This window comes from Geospiza fortis, unplaced genomic scaffold (genome assembly GCF_000277835.1).
Source record: "Geospiza fortis unplaced genomic scaffold, GeoFor_1.0 scaffold29, whole genome shotgun sequence".
Lineage (NCBI taxonomy): Eukaryota > Metazoa > Chordata > Aves > Passeriformes > Thraupidae > Geospiza > Geospiza fortis.
Genome location: NW_005054349.1, coordinates 2575775 through 2597853, shown reverse-complemented (window position 1 = coordinate 2597853; position 22079 = coordinate 2575775). Strand labels below are relative to the sequence as shown.

The window sequence follows — 22079 nt, the reverse complement described above, 5'->3', positions numbered from 1 at the left end:
CCTTTGCTCCTGTGGCTTTCTCTGGAGGTTCAGAATCCTCTTTTGAATGAAGAGTGAGGACAGTGTTAATCTACTCTTTGTCAGCTAACAATGCAGACTTGTTACACACAATTACATAATTTGTGTGTTTTAAGGAATAATCACTGGTAGCCTCTCTCAATCTGAGTACTTTCCATCACAAGCAGTTGGGTTTGTAGCATTATTTAGCACAACATTCTTTCCCTTCCCCACTTTGAGAAATTCCTGCTTTCTGCCAATTTACTGCTCTGCAAGTGCAGGTCCACAGGATGTTATGAACACAGTGGACCATGTCTGTTATCAGCATTAACCAGAAGCTGATCTATTTTCCCATTCTTCCCAACAATGTCCAGGCAGTCAGTGCCCCACAGATTTAACAAAACCCTGTGGTGGAATGCTGTGAAATGCAATGGCTGTGTGTAGATTCTGGTGCACTTTGTCACATCCAGACCTGTCTGCAGCACTTAGGAGCTGTTCTAGCTTACCACACTATGTGTCCGTGTGTCATTGATTATGTATTTATGAAACCACCTAAATGTTGCAATTTTTAAAATACTCTCTAATTTTTTTATTCACATGACAGCCCAAAACAGCTCCGAAAAGGACATTTGGATCCATTACAAATGACCAGGTAAATATACACAGTAGGGAGTGTTCAACAAGAAAGTTTCGTTATTTGAGAGACTGTGTGTGCAAATCCATGGAAAAGGCTGTGATGAAAATTGGATAAGGTAACAGAGCTCCTTATTGCCCTGGTAAGGGATCTTGAGATGGGCATAACTTTGGTTTGCCTCCGATAGTTAGTGCTTAAATTGTATTTTTAAATTTAAACAGTCAATCTCTTGTACTTCTCATTCCCTTCTTCTGTAAGGGTACAGATATCAATGGAGCAGATTATTTCTGCAAATTGTTTTAATGGGCAAAGGCATTCTATAACTGTTAATTACCTACTGTGCTTTTCCAATGGACTCTTGCCCTTCCAAGTGTGAGCAAATCCTTCAGATCACTGGGATAATGTGGTTACTGAGGTGCAGTTCAGTCCCAATAGAAATCTGACCCTAATGGAAATTTTAACTTCACTGAACTCTTAATGATGGTAGAGCTATTTATTTCAACATCAAGAAATTAATCCTGAAGGTTTTTGTTCACATTTCTCACTTTAGTTCTCAATTTCTTTGCTCATAATGGAGAGAATTAGATGTTTATAATTTTAAAAATGTATTTCTTGGATGTTTGATCAAATTTTTTTTGAGTGTTTAGAATGTGAGAACTATCTGTTCTTAGAAAATGTGTTTGTTAATTTGCAGCATATCACACCTAACCTTATCTCTTAAATAACATGAAATATTCTTGTTTCAACAAATTGAAATAGTTACTCTTGTTACAATTAAGAGAAAGTCTACTTCTCTGTAATGGTTTTTCTGTAGTTTAAAAAGATGTCTAAACCTGTAATGAATAGGAAGAAATAGACATAGATAATATTTCTTTCCATAGAAAATTATTCAAGTGTTAATAATGAACTTGGAAGAGATCTTCACATTCTTTTCTGTTCTCCAGTCATTCACAGCTAATAATGGGGAGCTAAAGCACCACATTTTATATCAAACTCATCTGCTCTGATGAAAAGCCCCTCTCCCATGCTGGATGAGGAAAGCAGAGATGGGCTCACACACGTACAGCCACGTGAATTCACAGTCTGTACCAAGTTCTTGTAGCTGTGGGATCTAATGACAGAATAATCAGTGCCCATCTGTCAGCTTGTGTACAAATAAAGAGGCAAAGAGAGCTGACAAGTTCCTTTTACTCTGGCTTCTGCTCTTTTCTTTCCTCTGGAATCTATGTTGAAGCATAGAATATATAATTTATAATTTCTTCGTAATTATGAAATTTATTGCAAATAACTGCTAGCCAGATTGAATATGAGGAGGAAACTCATGCTCTGCTTCCTATCAGCATAGAATTACCATTCTAAAATTTACCCTAATTGGTTCAAAATGTATATCTTGATTTAGAAACAATTTGCAGGGTTTATATTTTCATGCCTTCTGCTAAAGAAGCCAAATCTGTATTTGTTTAACTGCTTCAAAATGTGTTCCAGTTTACTTTATACTGTCCCCAGTTGCAACTTAATGTTGCCACAAATGCTGTGCAAGTGGCGCAGTGATTTTTGCATGTGTGGATGAATAGTTCTGTCCCATGAAATAAAAGATGGCTTATCTAGGGTCAAAATCTGGCTTTGAGAAACAAATCAGGGAGAGTTCAGCCTCACTCAGAAGTGTATAGAAGCTATAAATGCATTATTCGCTTAGTGGCGGGGAACATGGAACACAAATCTTTTGCAACTCATGGGAAATAAGGAACCTTGAACACTGGGAATGTTTTCTTTTGCATTGTTCTGGAGTGGCTAAAGCCAGTTCAGAGCACAACTGGACCTGGCCCAGTGGAAATGAGAGGATCTTTATGATCCCTTTCTGCCCAAACCATCTCTGGTTCTATGGCAGTTACCTGAGTGAGGGTGAAAGAGGAGAAGCATAAACAGAGGAAGAACAGTTGTTCATGATTACGAATATTACACATTAAAAAGAACTCTTAGTTAGTCCACAATTTTATTTATGCCTTCTTTTTTCTGGTCATCCTATGCGTTCAGCATTAGCCATCTGTGTTCTTGCCCTGCCCTTTTGGAAGGTGTGGCTGGAAAACTGCCTTTACATCATTCCTCTGTGTGGTGAGATATGAGAAAAGAGGATAATTACACTGTTCTGCTTTCCTGCAGAAGAGACAGCAGAAGAGAGGGAGAATTTAGTTCTAAATTCCAATATTTATTTTAGCAGATTTGTCAGCACTACTGTTTTTTAAAAAAGCTGTGTTTGCGCAATATATGTAGCATTTTGGTGCAGTTCCAGAGATGTTCAACAAACCCCATGAAAAATATTGATCATTTTCAAATTGATCTCACAGTTGTGTGATATTTTTGAAATGAAAATAAGTCGTCTTTTTTTTCACTAGGATTGCAATTTCACTACAAATATAAAACATATAGTGATGAATGCAGGAATAGTTTTAATGAGTTTTTAAATATATTTCTGATGAACTGTTAAGATCTAGTTTTGTCTGTATCATCCGACATCTAAATTATGTAGTAAGCACTTTATCAATGATGGTATTGGTCTGGTGGGGCTTTTATGTTTGGTTGGTTGTTTTTTTTGGTTTGGTCTGGTTTTTTATGCTAATGGTTTCAGATCATGTCCAGAGTTGCTCCACAAACAGAGAAATAATCCCTTTATCTTTGTTGGTTTCCTTGAAATGGAATATTGGAATAGGTCCTCCAGTGACTGAACTTCGGCTTCATTCCTCATTTCCACACTGACTTATACAACAGAAAAACTGAATTACATCAGTCCAGGAATTTAATAACTTTTCTTTAGGAATAGAGAATCTGGATGAAAAAAATCACCATCACTCTTACATTTCCCCTTTTTCTAAAGTATCTATTTATTGCCATGTTTGCTCTGAAGCTTTCTCAAGGCTCTGGAGCTTAAAGCAAAACTAGATATGGAAAAATAAACATAAATGTACAAATATATATTCCTGTATAGAGTATAATATATATATTTATATATATAAATATATATAAATTTCAGAAACATGATGGGATTTTTTTTCTTTTTAAATACACTGTCAAGCTAAAGTGTGTTCTTTCTGTGTCTCATAGGGTCAAAATGTATTTGGTCTTGACATAACTGAGACACCTGAGGGAGACAAGTGGCCTCAACTGATTGTCCAGCAGATCCTGGATAGGGAGCAGAAGGACACCTATGTGATGAAAATCAAAGTTGAAGACGGTGGGAGCCCCCCGAGGTCCAGCACTGCCATCCTGCAGGTGACGGTGACCGACGTCAACGACAACCGCCCGGTGTTCAAGGAGAACGACATCGAGGTCAGCGTGCCCGAGAACGCCCCCGTGGGCACCTCCGTGTCCCAGCTCCACGCCACCGACGCCGACCTGGGCTCCAATGCGCAGATCCACTTCTACTTCAGCAACCAGATCTCCAGCCTGGCCAAAAGGCTCTTTGCCATCGATAACACCACTGGGCTCATCACCATCAGGGAGCCGCTGGACAGGGAGGAGTCGCCCGTGCACAAATTGACTGTTCTGGCAAGCGATGGCAGCTCCACTCCCTCAAGAGCCACGGTGACTGTTAATGTCACAGATATTAATGACAATGTCCCATCAATAGACACCAGGTACATCATCAACCCCGTGAATGGGACAGTGCTTTTGTCCGAGAAGGCTCCCCTTAATACAAAAATTGCTTTGATAACAGTGATGGACAAGGATGCTGACCAGAATGGGAAAGTTACCTGTTTTACAGATCATGATGTTCCTTTCAGGCTAAAACCAGTGTTTGATAATCAGTTTCTCCTGGAGACTGCCACCTTTCTAGACTATGAAGCTACACGGGAATATGCCATCAAAATAGTGGCTTCAGATTCAGGGAAGCCTCCCTTAAACCAGTCTGCAATGCTCCTGATCAAAATTAAGGATGAAAACGACAACGCCCCAGTCTTCACACAGCCCATCATAGGCCTTTCCATCCCTGAAAACAACGCTCCTGGTACTCAGCTGACCAAGATCAGCGCTACAGACGCTGACAGCGGGCGGAATGCCGAGATCAGCTACATCCTGGGTCCTGATGCACCCCCAATATTCAACCTGGACCGCCGCACAGGCATCCTGACAGCAGTGAGAAAGCTGGACAGAGAAAAGCAGGACAGATACTCTTTCACTGTGCTGGCTAAGGATAATGGGATGCCACCTTTGCAGACCAATGCTACCGTGACGGTGTCAGTGCTGGACCAGAATGATAACAGCCCTGCTTTCACACATAATGAATATAATTTCTATGTGCCAGAAAACCTGCCCATGTATGGCACAGTGGGGCTTATCACAGTTACGGATGCTGACGCGGGAGACAACGCTGCAGTCACTCTCTCTATCTTAAATGGTAGAGATAATTTCATTATAGATCCACTCACTGGTGTAATAAGGCCTAATATTACCTTTGACAGGGAGCAGCAGGGGTCATACACTTTCCAGGTGAAAGCAGTGGATGGAGGAAGACTGCAGCGTTCCTCAACTGCCAAAGTGACCATCAATGTTGTCGATGTAAATGATAACAGGCCCGTTTTTGTTATTCCCTCCTCTAATTATTCCTATGAGTTGGTCCCAACGTCAGCCAGCCCGGGGTCTGTAGTCACTAAAGTCTTTGCAGTTGATAATGACACGGGAATGAACGCAGAGCTCCGCTATAGCATCATAGGTGGGAACTCCAGGGGCTTGTTTACCATTGACCAATTAACAGGCAATATCACTTTGAAAGAGAAGGTAATCACATCAGATCATGGCCTGCACAGACTGGTGATCAAGGTGAACGACCTGGGACAGCCGGAGTCTCTTTACACCATAGCTCTTGTGCACTTGTTTGTGAACGAGACGGTCACCAACAGCTCCTACGTGCAAGAGCTGGTGCGTAGGAATATGGAAACTCCAGTTGGCCAGAACATTGGGGATGGTGAGATAACCCCACAGACCAATGATTATGTCAAGATCATCATTGCCATTATTGCAGGCACCATGACAGTTATTCTGGTAATTTTTGTTACCGCCTTAGTCCGGTGCCGCCAGACGCCCAGGCACAAGGTTGTCCAAAAAAATAAGCAGAGTGGTGAATGGGTTTCGCCCAACCAAGAGAACAGGCAGATCAAGAAAAAGAAGAAGAAGAAGAAGCGCTCTCCAAAGAGTCTCCTCCTCAACTTTGTGACCATTGAAGAATCTAAGCCTGATGATCCTGGCCACGAGCACATAAATGGCACTTTAGACATTCCCGTAGAGCTAGAAGAACAGACTATGGGAAAATATAACTGGGCCACCACACCAACCACATTTAAACCTGATAGCCCAGACTTAGCAAAGCACTACAAGTCTGCTTCTCCGCAGCCTACCTTCCAAATTAAACCTGAGACTCCTGTACCCCCCAAGAAGCACCATGTCATTCAGGAATTGCCTCTAGATAACACCTTTGTGGTGGGCTGTGACTCGCTTTCCAAGTGCTCATCCAGCAGCTCGGACCCTTACAGTGTTTCTGAATGCAGCTGTCAAGGAGGCTTCAAGACCCCAGGCCCCATACACACCAGACAGGTAATGGAATTTTTAAGGTGCTTTTTCCCTCCTTCCCTCCTTACTTTGCCCATCCTGTAACTCCAGTTTGAAGCGCTTCAAGTTCTCCTGCAAGGGGTAAAGCTTTGAGAGTCGAGGCGTTGTAAAACAAACAATTCCAGCTTCCTGAGCGGTAAGGGAGAAAATGGGAAGGGGAAAGAGCATTGTCTGTGAGGAGATGGAGCAGGCAGAGCTCCCTGTGGTGGTGTCCTGACTGCAGATGGCAGCATGGCACTTCCCGCCTCACCGCGGGACCTCGAGCAGCTCGGAGGGCTCAGGGTGGGACTGTCCCCCCCAGCCTGGTGTGCTCGAGCATCCAGACAATCTGGGTGGAAAGCAATAAAGCTTTAGAGGAGCTCATAAGTGGTTCTTAATATTAATGGAGTCTGGAATTGCAGCCTTCTTTTGGGCATAGCTTTGCTTCAAGGTCTCTCAGGAGCAGGCGAGGATTTTCCTCCGAGAGTTTGAGGCATTTTCAGACTGGAAGGAGCCTTAAATCTGGTGGAATGACACAGCTGACAGGCAAAGTTAGGGGAAAAATTAGAAACATCAGCATAATTGAGCTCACTTATTTGCTGCTCTGCCTGATAAACCAGGTATTAGCTTCTTAGAAATGCAGTACAACAAAAGAAATGTCTAAAGAATCCTCAGCTTAAAATTAAAAATAAATTGAGAACTCAAGTACCCTTTATTCTTCAAGACCTTACAGAAAAGCTTTAAGTCACTGGAAATAGAATCTAATATTTATCCATATTTTGAACAGTTTTATCAAACTTTTCTGTTTATCTGTTTGCTTCTCTTTCTTCCCAAGTATCACAAAGTTTTCAGTGGGGAGAGTTTTCTAGTTAAGCTTTCATTGGTTAAGGAATTAAATCACAAAGTAACAGTTCAGGAGTGTTTATTTTATTATTGATAATATATTTTAACTTGATAATATGCTTAACTTATTGCTTGGGAACAAATCCTCAGCATGACTTAAGTCTGGTAAACTTCTTCCTCCAGTTGAATTTTTTTCTGGGAACTTTGTTTTATTACAGCTGTAATGGTAACAACATGCTAAGGCTTCTCATTCAGAGCAGTCATCATATCTTTGAAAATTTCAGGATATGTTGTTGATTTTATTCTATTTTGTTCCCTTTACCAACACAAATTTGTATGGTAATCTATATCACTGTGGATAACGTTTTTTTAAGCAATGTATTTAGGTGTGTCAAGTTAAATTGCATATCAGAAAAGCCCCTTGCCAGTTTGTTCACATGTTTGAACTCCCATCGCTCTGAGCAGAGGACAGTGCTGTTTCCAGCATCTCTGTAGGTCTGATCTAAGTGATTTTTTTCAATGGAGTTCTGGTACAGTTCCTGTGAGCCAAAAAGGTTCTGCCATTGTCTGCTGAAACACACTTTGTCCTGCAGTAATGCTGCCAACAAAGAAAGCAGGCTCGTGACTCTCAGGGTCCCTTCTGCGGCAGTAAAAACCTAGAAAGTGGCATGGGAAGCAATTCTCTTCTGCACAAGTTGGTTGGGGGAAAGAGCATTTCCCTTTATCTGTGCCTTAAAGGTCTGTGACAGGGGGTTCCTATCTGGAAAAGCAGAATAGAACTGTGGGGTTTTTTTAATGCTCACTAGCTGATACCAGCTTATCTTCATAGAGCTGCACCTAGCATTGTTAGGATGATATAGTGAATAGATAAAAAAAGAGATTATTGTTATAGTTCGTACTGATTTTGTTGAAATTGCAGCTATCCTTCTCTCAGGGATATTTTTCTGCATGGAAGTGAATACCTTGTTTGGAGGAAGGGTAACTAATCACCACAATGGCCCTTTACACTAATTTGGAAACAGCAGTCACCTTTAAATACATGAATCCACCTTTTTTCAAAAAAATAAATTTATGTGATTTCATTAATGCATTCTTTACATAAGTTGGACCATTAGAGGAAATCCTTTGTGTTGTGTTTGACTGTGACTAAATGAAAATTGTATTTTTTGGTAAGTAAAAACAAGTAAAGAATTTCTTAAAGCTCGACAGATCTTTTAGAAGTCACTCTCACTCCTACCCTGTATTTGTAGTCTGGGTAGTTTTATCTCCTCTGGAAGGTGTCTCAGGATGGGCTACTTGAGAGTTGTCTCTGTTAGCCAGCAAAAAAAAAAAAAGAAGCAAATATAAACAGAAATAATCCTGAGGCACAGAACTGTCTCCAGCTGCTGTCCCACCACCCTTCAGCCTCAGACACCAACAGGATCCTTGTGGTTCTGGAGAATTTTGGGTCAGACACTCTCTGAATTTGCAGAAAACTGTATGACAAGTCAGTTCAGTTAGAAAGGGAGATGTGCCAGTTTGAAAAGTGAAAATCAGATGCCTTATGCGAGGTGGAAATATCATTTACCACTTTTACCATAATGCAGCTATTTTACAAGCCAAAAGTTCTGAAGGAGCCTAAAGAATGTTCTGTTCACTGTGAAGTGTCTCTTCAGTTTGTAATGGGGACTGATATTATTATAGGCTGCACATCTCAACTGTTGTTAGGTTTGTTCATGCAAAGTTTTCTACTCAGATATTTGAAATAATATTGTGTTACAGCTAAAAATATATGTTTTCTTTGGAAGCTCTAAATTTTGTGTCTGTCTGAATGGTATTGATTCAAGTCTTTAAAGAAAGGAAATTATGCCTTTGCTTTACTGCTAAATTTGTCTAAGTGATCTATAAAATGACAGAAAGTCATTATAGCAGTTGTACTCAAAAAGCATGCAAGCAAGGAGGGAAAGGTTTTTCTACTAAAAACCCCCAAAATATCTCTTTAGTGGTCATGTGGGCAAATAAATACAGCAGTGCCACAGCTGAAATTTTTATGGGGATGCAATTGGAGACTCCTGAAGCAGCTGAGGACACTTTGAATCATAAACTGCAGGAAACTGAAAAGGGAAAGTTTGTTCTTCCTGCAGTGTCCCCTAAGAGAGAGGTCAAATGTTGCTCTTTTTGTGTGAGAGAGGGCAAGGGGCAGAGGTACTGATATTGTTCTGAAGTTACCAGGAGGAGTTAAGCACTACCAGTGGCAATAGACCCTCAGAGTAGCATGCTTTCTTGGAGGATGTACTAGAGATAATTCTTTTAAAGGAGTTTTACCAAGTGATAAATTGTGAAGGGGCTTATTCATAATAAGGCTTTTCAAACTAGGATATCTGGAGTGTTATAAAAATCAAACTGACTTTCCGTGCCCTCAGATTTCCATTGTTTTGGCAGTTGTGGGCCTCAGAGAAGTTTTCTTTGGTGCAGAAACACAGAGCATCTTTAAAGTTTATTTGTCTACAAGCTTTGTAAAAGCTCAGTTATTTTTGATGTTCACCTCAGTGGGAGCAAACTGTGTGAAGTGTTCCACAGCGACACAAATCTTCTAATTCTCTTAGCATTTGCATGGGGAGGATGAGAAGACGGGAGAGGAGTTTGCCTCAGTCTCATTTTCATGTAACACAATTTCAAAATCTGAAATCTTTGCTCATGCACTTTAAAACAACATTCAGACATTTCAAATGCCTGCCTAGGTATCAGCCTGTCTAGTCAAAACATGCATAATTATAGAGCACAGTGTTATCTGTGGCAGCTTGATTCAAAGAAGCCAAAGCTGCAAAGATTCATCAGAACCTGCAGTGCATCCTCCTTCTTCTTCTCCCTTTCTTTTACTGAATGATATTTCAGATGTTATAAAAATCAAACTGAATTTCCAGGCCATCAGATTTCCATTGTTTTGGCAGTTGTGGGCTTCAGAAAAGTTTTCTTTGGTGCAGAAACACAGAGCATCTTTCAGATGTGCCTTTTTTTTTTTTTTTTTTTTGGAAACAGTAGAAAGCATAATACAGGGGAAATCTTGGCAAATGTACACCTGGTCACTCAGGTCCTGTGGCCTTTTGGATTATTGCCATCTTTAACTCCAGAACAAGATTTTTCTGACTTGAAGAACTTTAGTGCCCATGGAGGCAGCGCCTCTGCCACTGCAGGAGCTGGAAGGTGCAATGTGCTCTGATTTGGGATTTTCTGCTTTTTTGGGGGGTTCTCCCTGCACCCCACAGGTCTCTGGTGTGTCAGTGAGTTCAGCTGCACCTTGCTGGGGAAGCTGCTGAGGGAGGGAGCAGGCATGGAGATGGATTTCTGTCACTTTGCTGATGCAAATCTTCATTGGTGGAGTTCAGCTGGCAGGATTCTCTCATCTCTGCACTTATCCACACTCATGAATAGAAATTTCAGATTAAATTCTCTGCTGGTTTGTTAGGAGCTGATGGAGGCAGACATTGCACTCCTTACAGACATCTGAATGGGAAGTAGCCCTCATTTCAAATATATGGAATTTTGGGCCCCCGCTGCCTCAATTCTGTGATTCTATCACTGCCTGCTTAGACCTGCTTACAGTTATGGGGTATTTGGGTTTCTGATTTAAAATGTGCTGTAATGTCATTACACTGTGAGAACAGTGAGCTCAGGATGTGAGTGGAAGGAATATTGCAGTGCTCCTGAAAAGAACAGCTCTGAAACTCACCTGTTCCATCAATATTTAGCTGCAGGATTTTTTGTTTTGTGTAATAACAGTGAGTTTAATTTAGAATCCTGTAATCATCAGTAGGCAAGGCTGGTGCTCTGAGGTGTAAAACAGACATAGCACTGGTGTTCTGTATTGACAGATACAGAGTAAATTACACTCAAAGAACATTTTCTCCTAAATTTTAGCTAAATAACTGTTGGTATCAGCCCTTCCTAAAAGCCATTTCAAAACGGATTACTGTGATTCTAAGTATTCTTGTTATTTTACCTTACTTTTGTGACTGGTAATTTTGCTTGTGGTTCTGATCTGCCACCATGTACACTCATTTCACCAAAAAAAAAAAAAAAGATATTTGAATTTGGAAGAGAGATTTCTAATTGAAATATGAGTCAAAGTGTGCAAGTCAGAAGTTAACAAGCAATTATTTAAATGTGCATCACTACTGAAGTAAAGCTGGTCAAGAAAATGCTTTTCCTCTGTGCAACACTGGTAGAACATCTTCAGTGATTCCTTTTAATACTTTTCACTAGAAAAGCGTGGAGGGAGGTGTCTGGAAAGTGTCCCCTTTCCCTCATAGTAGAAGGCAAAAACAGAGCATGAAAAGGAGTGAAAAAGAAATTTGTATTTTGTGTGAGGAAATAATGAAAGATTTTGAATATGACAAAAAAAATTCAGAGCAAACAAAGCCACTTTTTTCTTTTTTTTCCCCAGTAAGAGCTCATTGACTGAGTTTATCCTGAAGTTGTTAAAGGATGTTCCAGCATTAATAACGGAGTGATTTTTGTGCAGAATGACACACAGTTCCCTCTCCAATAGCCACTTGCTTTGAAGTAGAAACAATGTAATTTTTCAAACATTAAGTGCATTTCACATAATTTTTTTCAGTGGGATAACTGAAAAGTTTACTCTTTTGTCCTTGTGACCCAGCTGTGCTGTTTCAGATGTCTTACTTAACTATAAACCATTGCTAACAGTGATGTCTGACTTAACTCTGGTTTAATTTTCACACTTGTTTATTTTCCTGTTTTCTCCCAGAAGGTATTGCACTCAATAATCTGCAGTTGATAGCAATTTCCTGACCAGTGAGTGGCTGGTGTCTTGGGGACTGTGGTATTGACAGTGCTTTCTTTTCTGTCAAATAATTGATCAGAATGGCTTAATTTCTGTGAATCTTCAGGACTAAACCTACTGATGATAAATTTAGATTAAAGATGCAAAATAATTCTTCAAATAGAAAATATTTCATGCTTTCAGGAGTAATGCTTTTGCATGAAGTCTACAAAACCTCTATAGAACCAGTTCTAGGTAGCGCAGCCTAATTTCTGTGAATCTTTAGGACTAAACCTGTTGATGACAAATTTAGATTAAAGATGCAAAATAATTCTTCAAATAGAAAATATTTTATGCTTTTAGGAGCAATGCTTTTGCATGAATTCCACAAAACCCCTGTAGAACCAGTTCTAGGTGGTGCAGCAGCCTTCTGACAGCTCCAATCTTGCCACAGCACTTTGGGTTTGAGTGGATAAAGCAAAAAGAGGAGTAAGAAATTTAGAATAATATCCATGGAAGCTATTTCTGTGTCTCCTTCTGCTGCAGCATTTGTGCTCTGTGTGTAGAGCACGGGCACCCCAGGAGTGGTTGGTTACTTAGAACACCTCAGACCGCGCAGCGCTCGAGGTTCGGTAGAAATTTGGAAGTGAACGTGACAATTTATGGTGCAAATGCTGCAGGAAAGGGCTTTTCTCATGCTGTTTCTCTGTTTGCCAGCTCTGAAGGCCATCCCAGCTGATGTTATGTACTGAAGTCGTACGTGTACTCAATGATGTTAAGCCAGCAAACATGGGAACAAGGAAATAGCACGAGAAAGCCCTTTGTCCTGGCTCTGGTTGCCGAAGAAATTTATCGACTCATCTCCAGAGGGGTTTGGAAGTGACCATGAACTGTTCAAGCTGCCCTACTGAAAGGTATCAAGGGCAAAGATTTTTTTAAAAGGAAAAGACAAAGAAATTTTAGTACGTTGTGCTATAGTGTTCTATAAACGTAGTTTTGCTAAGAAAACAAAAGTAATGTGACCCATCCTTCTTCACAGTTGGTGATTATGGTAAATTTATTTTGCTTGTAATCATCTTCTTGTCCCAGATTTTTTTTTTCCTTATTTATTTTAGTTGAAACAAATTAGGAATTTTGTTTCTATGAATATATTAAAAGGGAGCAATAAATTTTATTCATATGTTAAAAAGAGAATGTAAAGTTCTTTATACTCCCTGCATTTAAAAGAAAAACAACTGAGTTGTTGTCACTTATAGCACCATTATTCATATTAAGAGTTAAGTGTTATTTATATGTATCCATAATATTTTTAATGATGATATTGCTGCTATGGATCATAAATAGAAATGATCAAGTCACTGCTTTCTCATTTTTTAGGCACAATAGTAGTAGTGAAAAACTAGTACTTCCTGCTTTCTTATCCACAACATTTTATAATAAATGGTCACCTTTTAAATAACTGGAAAGCACTCACATAACTTTTAAAAGGAAAATTTAATTTTCATTTTGCTTGCTGAAGTCTAGATAATGTCTATTTAACAGGTGCCAAACATTTAACCTTTGGAAGTGTTTTTATTTAAAAAGAAAAAGTCATAAATCCAGTGGCTTGGTTTTCAGTGTAATAAAATAGGAAATAGTGGACACAATTTTTTCACTGTTAGCCAGCACATGGGGGTAAATGGCCTACTGTTGTTTCTTTTTCTTCCCTAATTATTATTCTATAAAGTTTGTTGGTTTTTTTTTGTTTTTTTTTGGTTGGTTGGCTTTTTTGTTTGTTGTTTTTTTTTTTTTTTAAACTAAAGTTTTTTTTTTATATTATCATTTGTTATTTAGCACGGCTCATTTACAAAATAAAACTTGAGTATCATAGCTTTGTTTGAAGGTTGGTTGCAAGTTCTTGTATATTGCCTCACATTTTAGGGAGTAATGCTTAATATGTATCATCTATAATATTAGAATTTCATATGCAATGCAAAATCTCTTAGGAAGCAAAGGAGTATAAAGAACCCTGTTTTCTGCACTTATATGAAGACATGTAATATTAGTTTGCTAGAATAAAATGAAATACAGACACTGCTTTTAACTGGGATGTATACAGTATATAGAACGTTCTTTTAAAGAAAAAAGTTATTAATGATTCATGAATTAGACTACAACATGGAATTCTTACACATTACTGTATGTTTGATGTAAAGATATTTATAGGCTTGTACTTAATAATCACGTTGCCTCAGTTCTTGGACTGCAGAATGTCTACCATGACTGTTGCCTATAGTTTGCTCCACATTTGCTATCTGGCTCTTTAAAAAAGAAACCAATGTGTATTTGGCTATTTGATCTGTAAAATAAATTCTATTAATAATGAAGTACGTATTGTAATTCAGCATATTGTATTGCATAATTATAGCTATGACTGTTACAGAGAGCTTTTCATTTCCCATGATGGGATCATTTTCTTGGGAAGAACTTCATGTACCTGTCAGTTTTGCTCTTCCTGCTTTTAGCAGCCTTGCAGCATTTATGCTTCAAACTAAAATCCCCCAACACTCCCAGTGGTCAGGCATGCAGTGACATTTATTGAGTCAGTGCCACAGCTCAGCCAGTTTAAAATTCACGCTGGGATTTCTCCCAGAGGTGCTGTTTGGGGTCCCTCACTCTGCTCCTGCTGCAGTTGTTTGTGGACGTGTTTCCTAGGCGGGTGATGGGAAAATTCAGTGATGGTTGAGTTCCAGCCCTTGGGCCCCACTCAGAGTGCTTTGTCAGGCTTTGAGTTTCTGGTTGACTTTGAGTCTTCGGATTTCTCTCCTTACGAGAATTAGGTTGGATTTCCCTTTTGACAAAACCCCTGTACATAAACTTAATGGTTGATTAAGAGAAGAACCAAATAATTTCAATGCTTACAATCAAAATTTTGGGATTTTTTTTGTGTGTTTTTTTTTTTTAAATGAAATTTAGTCATATCAAGTGAATATGTAGTTGCCCTCAGTTTTTTTTTCTCTGGTGGTGACAAGGCATAGATAGGCTGTAGCAGGTTATTTTGGTTTTAGGACTACATACCCTCTAGAAGTGCCTACTTTCTTACACTGAGTATGAAGAGAACCTTTGATAAGTACCTTTCTTGTACCAGATGTGCCAGTTATGTGCTTTCAGAGAAGAGTATACTTCATTTTGAGTTCCTTTGCTTTTAACTTAGCTAAAGCTTTAACGTTTTCCTAGTATTACACTGGTCCTAACATTCTAGTCTACCAATTAACAATTCTGAAAGCATCTAGGATGATTTAAAAATGTCCAAAAATTACATAAATGAAATAAAAGGTACATCACATGGTTTAATTACTGGTCCCAGTCAGTAATCTCCCTCCTCTGGTTCTCTCATGAGTCAGCCCAGCCAAACATGAGAACCTTCCTAATGCCCTAAGGGAAAGCCAGAAACCTCTGAAGTGGCTCAGTTTCATGTGTTTTGTCTGGTTTTGTTTTCTTACATCTAAATATCTCTTTTTAAAAAGTCATTTTTTCGTAGACTGGTATGAAACTTGTTCAGAGCTCATTTCGTCCTGATGGTTGAATAGGTACATGAAAGCCTAATGGTTATTGACCAAATACATGTGTGTGTGCTGGATATCAATTTCTACACTTTTCTGTGATGAAGGCCAGTCAAAAAATTCTATTATTTTTGTTTGAAATAATATTAGTATCCTGAGTCAAAGCTAGATATGTGTGTTTCAAAACCAACTCTGTTTCTCAAATGTTTTCACCTACAGAAATATTTTTTTTTTCTGACTGCTTAGAAGTCAGGGCGAGTTATGAGCAAAAATCACTGAGTCGACCAATTGTTACTCTTGAACTTGATAACTCATTATATTTTCTTTGGAATATCAATATATTTATCATATTTCAGACTGCAATTACCACAGTCACCTCAGTGTAAACTTCTCAAGGAATTCCCCTTTGGTGCTCACTGCCCCATCTCCAGAGCAGCCAGGCTGTGTCTGCAGGGAAACCCAGAGCTTGGGGTTGATTCCAGTGCAATGTGGGGCTGAACAAAGAGAAAACTTCTTTATTTATTGCCACTTTTAAGTGTGAGTGATCCCATGGCTGCTTGCAGCCCCCAGCACAGCAGCTGGGGCTGGCTCTCAGGTGAGCTGGTTGTAGCCGGGGCTGTGTTGCCAATTATTCTGAATTTTTGTGGATTTGTCTACCAAAGCTCCCTCCCACCTGACCTCAAACACCCCTGAGAGCAAGCGAGGCACTGCAGGAACTTTGGGGGATTTAAATCCTTCTGAGTTCAGTTCTGAAGGGCAGTAGGGGCTGTCAGGAACAAAACTGGTTTGTGATGTAAATAAAGTTATATTTTTAACATAAACTGTAATGCTGCAGGTTTTTCTTTGTTACACTTTTCTGGTGATTTCCCATTTTACCATAAAACATATATTTATGGTGTATCCTGGTCTTACCTATTATTTGTAAAATCTTTTTAACAAATGATTTGAATATATATTTTTGCTTTCATATTGAATTACTGAGCACTGTTCCTTTTATGTCTTATTTATCTATTTCTAAAATAAATTTGGTTTGACGATTATATTTGTTATATAGATGATGTTTGTGTACCTTCTGGAGAAGCACTGTTTTTAAATACACCTCTGGTCTGTTTTTTTAATGCATGCCCACCACCAAGCCTCTACAGAGACGGGTATTTTTCACATTTTAGGAGCTATGATCATTAAATAACTTAACCACATGTGAGCTTTACAAGGAGAAATATGAAGGAATATGCCTCTTTGAAAACCTCAAACTCTCTAACAGCACATTTCTTTTGTCTACAATGTTTTCAAAGAAATCTAAGCAGGAAAAGTCACATTTTTTTCCAGTGATGTTTCCATGCACATTGGGGGTGTTTATATTTGTCTCTATATTTTGTTTGTCTGTGTATATTGGGAGCATGAGAGTGTCTATCCACATTTATCAAACATTCAATTAACAAAAGTTCCAGGCAGTAAATATTGAAACTGCAGAGATGTGCCCATCCCAATATCTCTTGCTGTGAAAGATAGCCAGGCTCTAAGGATTTCAATCTGCCACATTATTTGATTTTTGGGAAGATTTGTCTTCCCTTCTGAGAATGTACTGGGTCTCAATATGTGAGAAAATGACTCTTGGTGATTTGGAGGTTAGGATACAAATATGAAAAGTGCAGTTTTGAGTTTTAGTGCTATGATTCTTTCACAAGGTTATTTTACTCATTCCTGTACTGTCTCTCGGTATTCTAAAATACATTTTTTTCTACTGAATAGACTCATATTCTTAAATTTTGCCACTGAAAATGTAGCAAAATGACACATTTGTATTTTCTTCAAATTGTGATCTTCTGCTTATTTCATAAATAAACACATGTAAATCAAATTCAGTTATTTATATGCAGAGAGATGGATATTAAGTGTGATATCAGGAATTTTTTCAGGGGCATTATTGACTTTTTGCAATCTTTTAAATAGGTTTTATTCAGTTGTGTTCTCATTTCCAAGGAAGGTGTTCATTCAAGCTGAAATCGCTTATTTCCAATAAAAGCTGAATGATGGTATCAGAGGGTATGAGGTTTGATTTTGGATCACTGGATTCCAGCTAAGAATCATGAGCTGAATTTTGGTCTGTTGTCCTCAGCATTGTTTTCATCCTTTCCTGAGAGAACTTCCATGGCTGTTGGATGCATCAGGTGCCCTCTCCTCCTGTTCTCTGTTTTCTCCTGAGCTATGATATGAAAGTCTCCAATTACAGGTTTTCCCACACAAATATACTTTTCCCAGGTCTGGACCTAAACCATCCATGTGCTGCTGGTTTTTTCCCTCCCTCTCTTGTGTGAGAAAGAAACAAACATTGGACAAAATCTGTTTTTTTCCAGACACTTGGGCATGTGTGTTTCAGACAAGCAAATGAACTTCAAATGGGTGACTGGAGTTTGGAAAGTCCTTCCCTTGGAATGTTTAGGGCATTTGAGCAATTGGAAATTACTCAAAATTTTGTGATTTTCTGACAACCAGACTTGGCCAGTGTCCGCACAGACAAGGTCATTCAGAACTTTAGAGAAGTTATGGTGGAAAAGGATGAGGGGAAAGAAAGATCTTTTCAGTCTATAATTATTATTGCGGTGTGGAATCAAAATCCTGAGTGCCACATCAGAGATCTTTGCAGATGCAGCTTTAAGTCACATTTAAGTCACATATTTTATTAATTGCATTAATTGCTCATTATTGATAAAAGCAGCAGAATTCTTCTGCTAACTCTGAATATATCTGGACATGTGGCTGTGTGTTCACATCTGGGCTGAAAAGTGATTCAGATCAGGGATTTATGTGTCTTTATGGAGTTATTGACTGATTTTTATAGATTGCTAAAAATTGTTTCCCTCCCTTTGTGAAAGAATGTGTTTGGAGCTGGAAGTGAAGAAGAAAAGTAACTCAGACTTGGAAAAATATATATGGTACAGTTTTCTTTGCTATTTAACTAGAAGAAACTATTTCAATTCCTAAAGATGGTACAAAAATATTGATTTTTTTTAAACTTACCTGATGTAAAATTACAGTTTTTGTATAACAATAAACTGTCTTCTAGCTTGTTGCAGTCTATTTCTTGTAACACACTAAAATAAATTTAAAAGCAAGTGCTTTTGCTTGCTAGTACCCAGTTATTATAACTACCTAAGCACATAGGTACAGATATTTTAGATTAAACACTATGAAAGCCTAAGTATTTTCTAGCTTAGCTTCTGTCTTCTCTTTTCCAAAATCTGTTTTTGGAGGTGTTGAACATGAAACTGTCTGTAGCCAACACACCAAGGAATCAAACTGAAGGTGGAAAAGGGCTTTTCTGTTTAAATAAGTCTATTTGTAAACGAAACTTCAAGAGGGGAGGAAAACATTGGATTATGTTCTCAAGCCTAGCAGAAGGGAAGCAACAACTTCTCCAGCCTGCTGGGATTTTGATTGCTATTGATTTCAAAGTTAGAAGCCCAAACAACGGCAATTTGTACAAGAAGTGTTCCTCCCAAGTCGTGGTGAACTCAGAACTCAGCGAGAGCTCTGGCTGAGAGCTGCTGCCACTTGGAAAGGTGTGGGGGATATTGTTATTATTATTATTATTGTTGTTGTTGTTGTTAGCAGCAGTGATCAGCGCTGCTGTATTCCGTGCTCACAGTCCGTGCTGAGTCACCTTGATCTGCAATACTTTCTACACCTGAGTGGGAACAAGGGATTTGCCAAATATCCTACAAGAAAATCTTGTTTTTCCTCCTTCAGATAGCAGTGACTCTATCCAAATACAGATCTCTAATGTTTTTCAGAAGTGTCTCATTAGACACACTGAATGCTTACCTTTTTAATTCTTGTTTCATACATTGTAGAAGCTTATACGCCTGTATAGATATATACACAAAAAGATAAGGTCATTTCCTAAAACTTTTCTTGTTTTCTTTATAAGGCACTGTTCAAAGACATTTCCTGCTGTTTAGGAGCATGAGGCTGAATGGATTTTTCAACAGCCTGAAGTAGATTTTTAATCTAGCAAAAGGATATTGTGACTAATTAAAAAAACCAGGGATAAACAGATTGGTGTTTGCTTACACATGGGGGAATCATCAAACCTACTGATTTTGCAAACAAGAGGCTGGAGGGTTTGATGAATGCATTTTAAAAAATTCATATGGCCAGAGTCGTAAATCACTTCCTTCTAAATGATCTTCCCTGATTCATTCCCTTTCTTCATCCCACTTCTGTTCATTATCACTTAGGCCAAATTTTAACCCAAGTTGCTTCATGTTCTGTCCAAATATTTTCTTTGTTCTTCCATGTTGGAAAATAATACATGTATGGTCTAACACTCTGAGATTCTTGTTTTCTTGTCTTTAATGGATGGTTTAAGATTTTCTTACTGCTATGTTTTCCTATTTTTATATTAATATGTTGAAACTATGGTGGGGGGTTGTGTAAGAATCCAGGCATTTGTAGGATCTCGCACTTGGTGTTGTGTCAATTTGACATTTGACAACAGCACTGTGGTAATAACCAAAGTAATTAGTGCCAAGTGGATAAACCTTGGCAATATATTAGAACCATTTAGGATATGTTGGTGGGTCACACAATATATATGTATTTCTTACATCAGAATTCTTAAGATCATAGAATGATAGAATAATTCAGGTTCCAAGGGATCTGTGAAATCCCCTACTCCAGTCATGGGACTCAAAACCAGCTTCTTTCAGATCAGTTTTCTCTGGGTCTTGTTCAGCTGACTTCTAATAATTTCCCCAAGAAAATATTAGAATCAGATATAGAGTCCTCAATAGGATCCTCAAAATATAAAGGTTTTTGAGTGGAAATCAGAATCTTAAATGTCTTTATGCACATGTCTTATGTCTTATCCACTACTCCCATGTATAAATACCCAATAAATTCAAATTACTTATAAATAGTAAATAATTTAAATATATCTATTTGTGTGTAAATAGTTTAAATATATTTATTTGTGTGCATTTTTAGGGTGAATCCCTAGTGCACTGTTTGCTGCTCACTTGTATGGCTCATTAACTTTTGTATTCATCTTTATTTTATAGACATGTTGTGAGTTTTTATTTGAATTTCCTCTAGCTGTAATGAAAGCCCCGAGAAGTTGACACAATCTTGATTGTTTCACTCACAATGAGCACATCAAACCTCTTCAGAAACTTATCTCAAAGGTTGGATATTAAAAGCAGACAGGAATAATTCTGTCAGGAGCAATTAAACCAGGAAAACGTAATTGGAGGCAAAAAAGGCTTTTGATGCCTCCTGTATACAAGATATACAATTATCAGCTCTCAGCTCCCAAGCATGATTTATTAGTTACAGTAGTTTGGCTTTGAAGCACTGAGCAGGGCTGAGACAGGCTGTGCTCAGTTGTGTGAGGGCTCCAACATCTGTCCTGGCAATCCTCTTACAGGCTGCCTGTGAGGAATTAGGGGATGGCAACACGAGTTCTGAAATGGATATCAAACAGCCAGAGGTGGGAGAGGGGGGCTGCAAGGGGATATTCCATTATTTCATTGCCCCCTTTTTACACAATCACTCCTTGAACTGTTTGTTTTTATTATTCCAGATGGGAGCAAGATGCATTTAAATGAATAAAATGGAATAGAACAAATCAAATGCTTGGCTGCTGTTCAAGAGCTGCTAAGGCTGAGCTTTATTAAATTCACATGAGGATATGATAACTGTGGAATTTCACACAATGAACTGCACTAATCTTACTCGTGAAGAACATAATTTTTCTTGAAATAGATGAGAGAATCTAAAATTTTGTCATGAAAAAAACAAAGCCCCTTTGGAGTTTTATTTTCTGAGGGCATTCACTGCTTGAGTGAAATCTGTCCATGTCCCACAAACAGAATCTTCATGCACAATCCATTTTTACACATCAAAAGTTCCAAGGGTTTGTTCTTTCTCCATGGCAAAGTGGAGAATACTTCAAAGTAAGATTCTGTGTTCTGTGTTAAAACTATTCCCTGTGTCATCTACAGTCCCTTCAGGAATAAGCATATCTGTGTTTTAAAAGGGGACAGAAGCATGAAAATTTAAAATTACATTAGATACATTTATATTTAAATAATAAAAACTTAAAGCAGAGCAAAGCAAATATTTTTAATGATTATTTGTAGGATATAATTCACATTGATGTGTTTTCTTTTTTTGTGACTGTAGATCATTTTTATGCCTCTGCAGTAGAATGGCTGTTTGTAACTCAATGTTTTTCAGACATTTTCTGTTACTTAATGAAATTAACATTCTTTTTAATATGCTATTTTCCTTATTTATTTTTATTGACACTCCAAAATTACTGTTGAAAATTTCTGATAAAATAATATTATTTTTCCCCCCTCAGGCCTGCAAAAGTAAAATTCCTGACAATACTGACATGATACATTTTGTTACATTTGAATGCAGTGTAAAGCTGCATTCTTAAACTATTTCTCTGTATCTAAAATGCTGAAAAGGAAATGAAAATGCTAAAACTCAGAGTTAAATGATTGAGCTCCCAAAACTATTGATGACTTTTTCTTTAACCAAAAAAAAAGAATTTAAAATACTATGGGAAATTTTTATAGGAACTGATGAATCATTACCTTCCCAAAATCATGTATAATTAGAGTGGACATCACATTGAAATAAAATTTAAAAAAGTAGAAATCAGCTGCTGTTTTGATGAAATCTCATGTGTTTGGTTGGGTAATAGCAA

The 22079-nt window shown here is 38.2% G+C and overlaps 1 protein-coding gene across 3 annotated transcripts in view; it reads left to right on the top strand.

The window, feature by feature from the left end:
* PCDH11X (protocadherin 11 X-linked) overlaps positions 1-22079 on the top strand; it is a 424395-nt gene that overhangs the window by 69111 nt on the left and 333205 nt on the right. For 2 of the 3 annotated variants that reach the window (XM_031058828.1, XM_014307944.2), the window contains one exon: positions 3731-6217. In XM_031058828.1, coding sequence (XP_030914688.1) covers positions 3731-6217 — 2487 coding nt within the window. Of the gene's footprint in view, positions 1-3730; positions 6218-12533; positions 16399-22079 lie in introns of those variants that run through there. The other variant, XM_031058829.1, reaches the window with a different exon arrangement.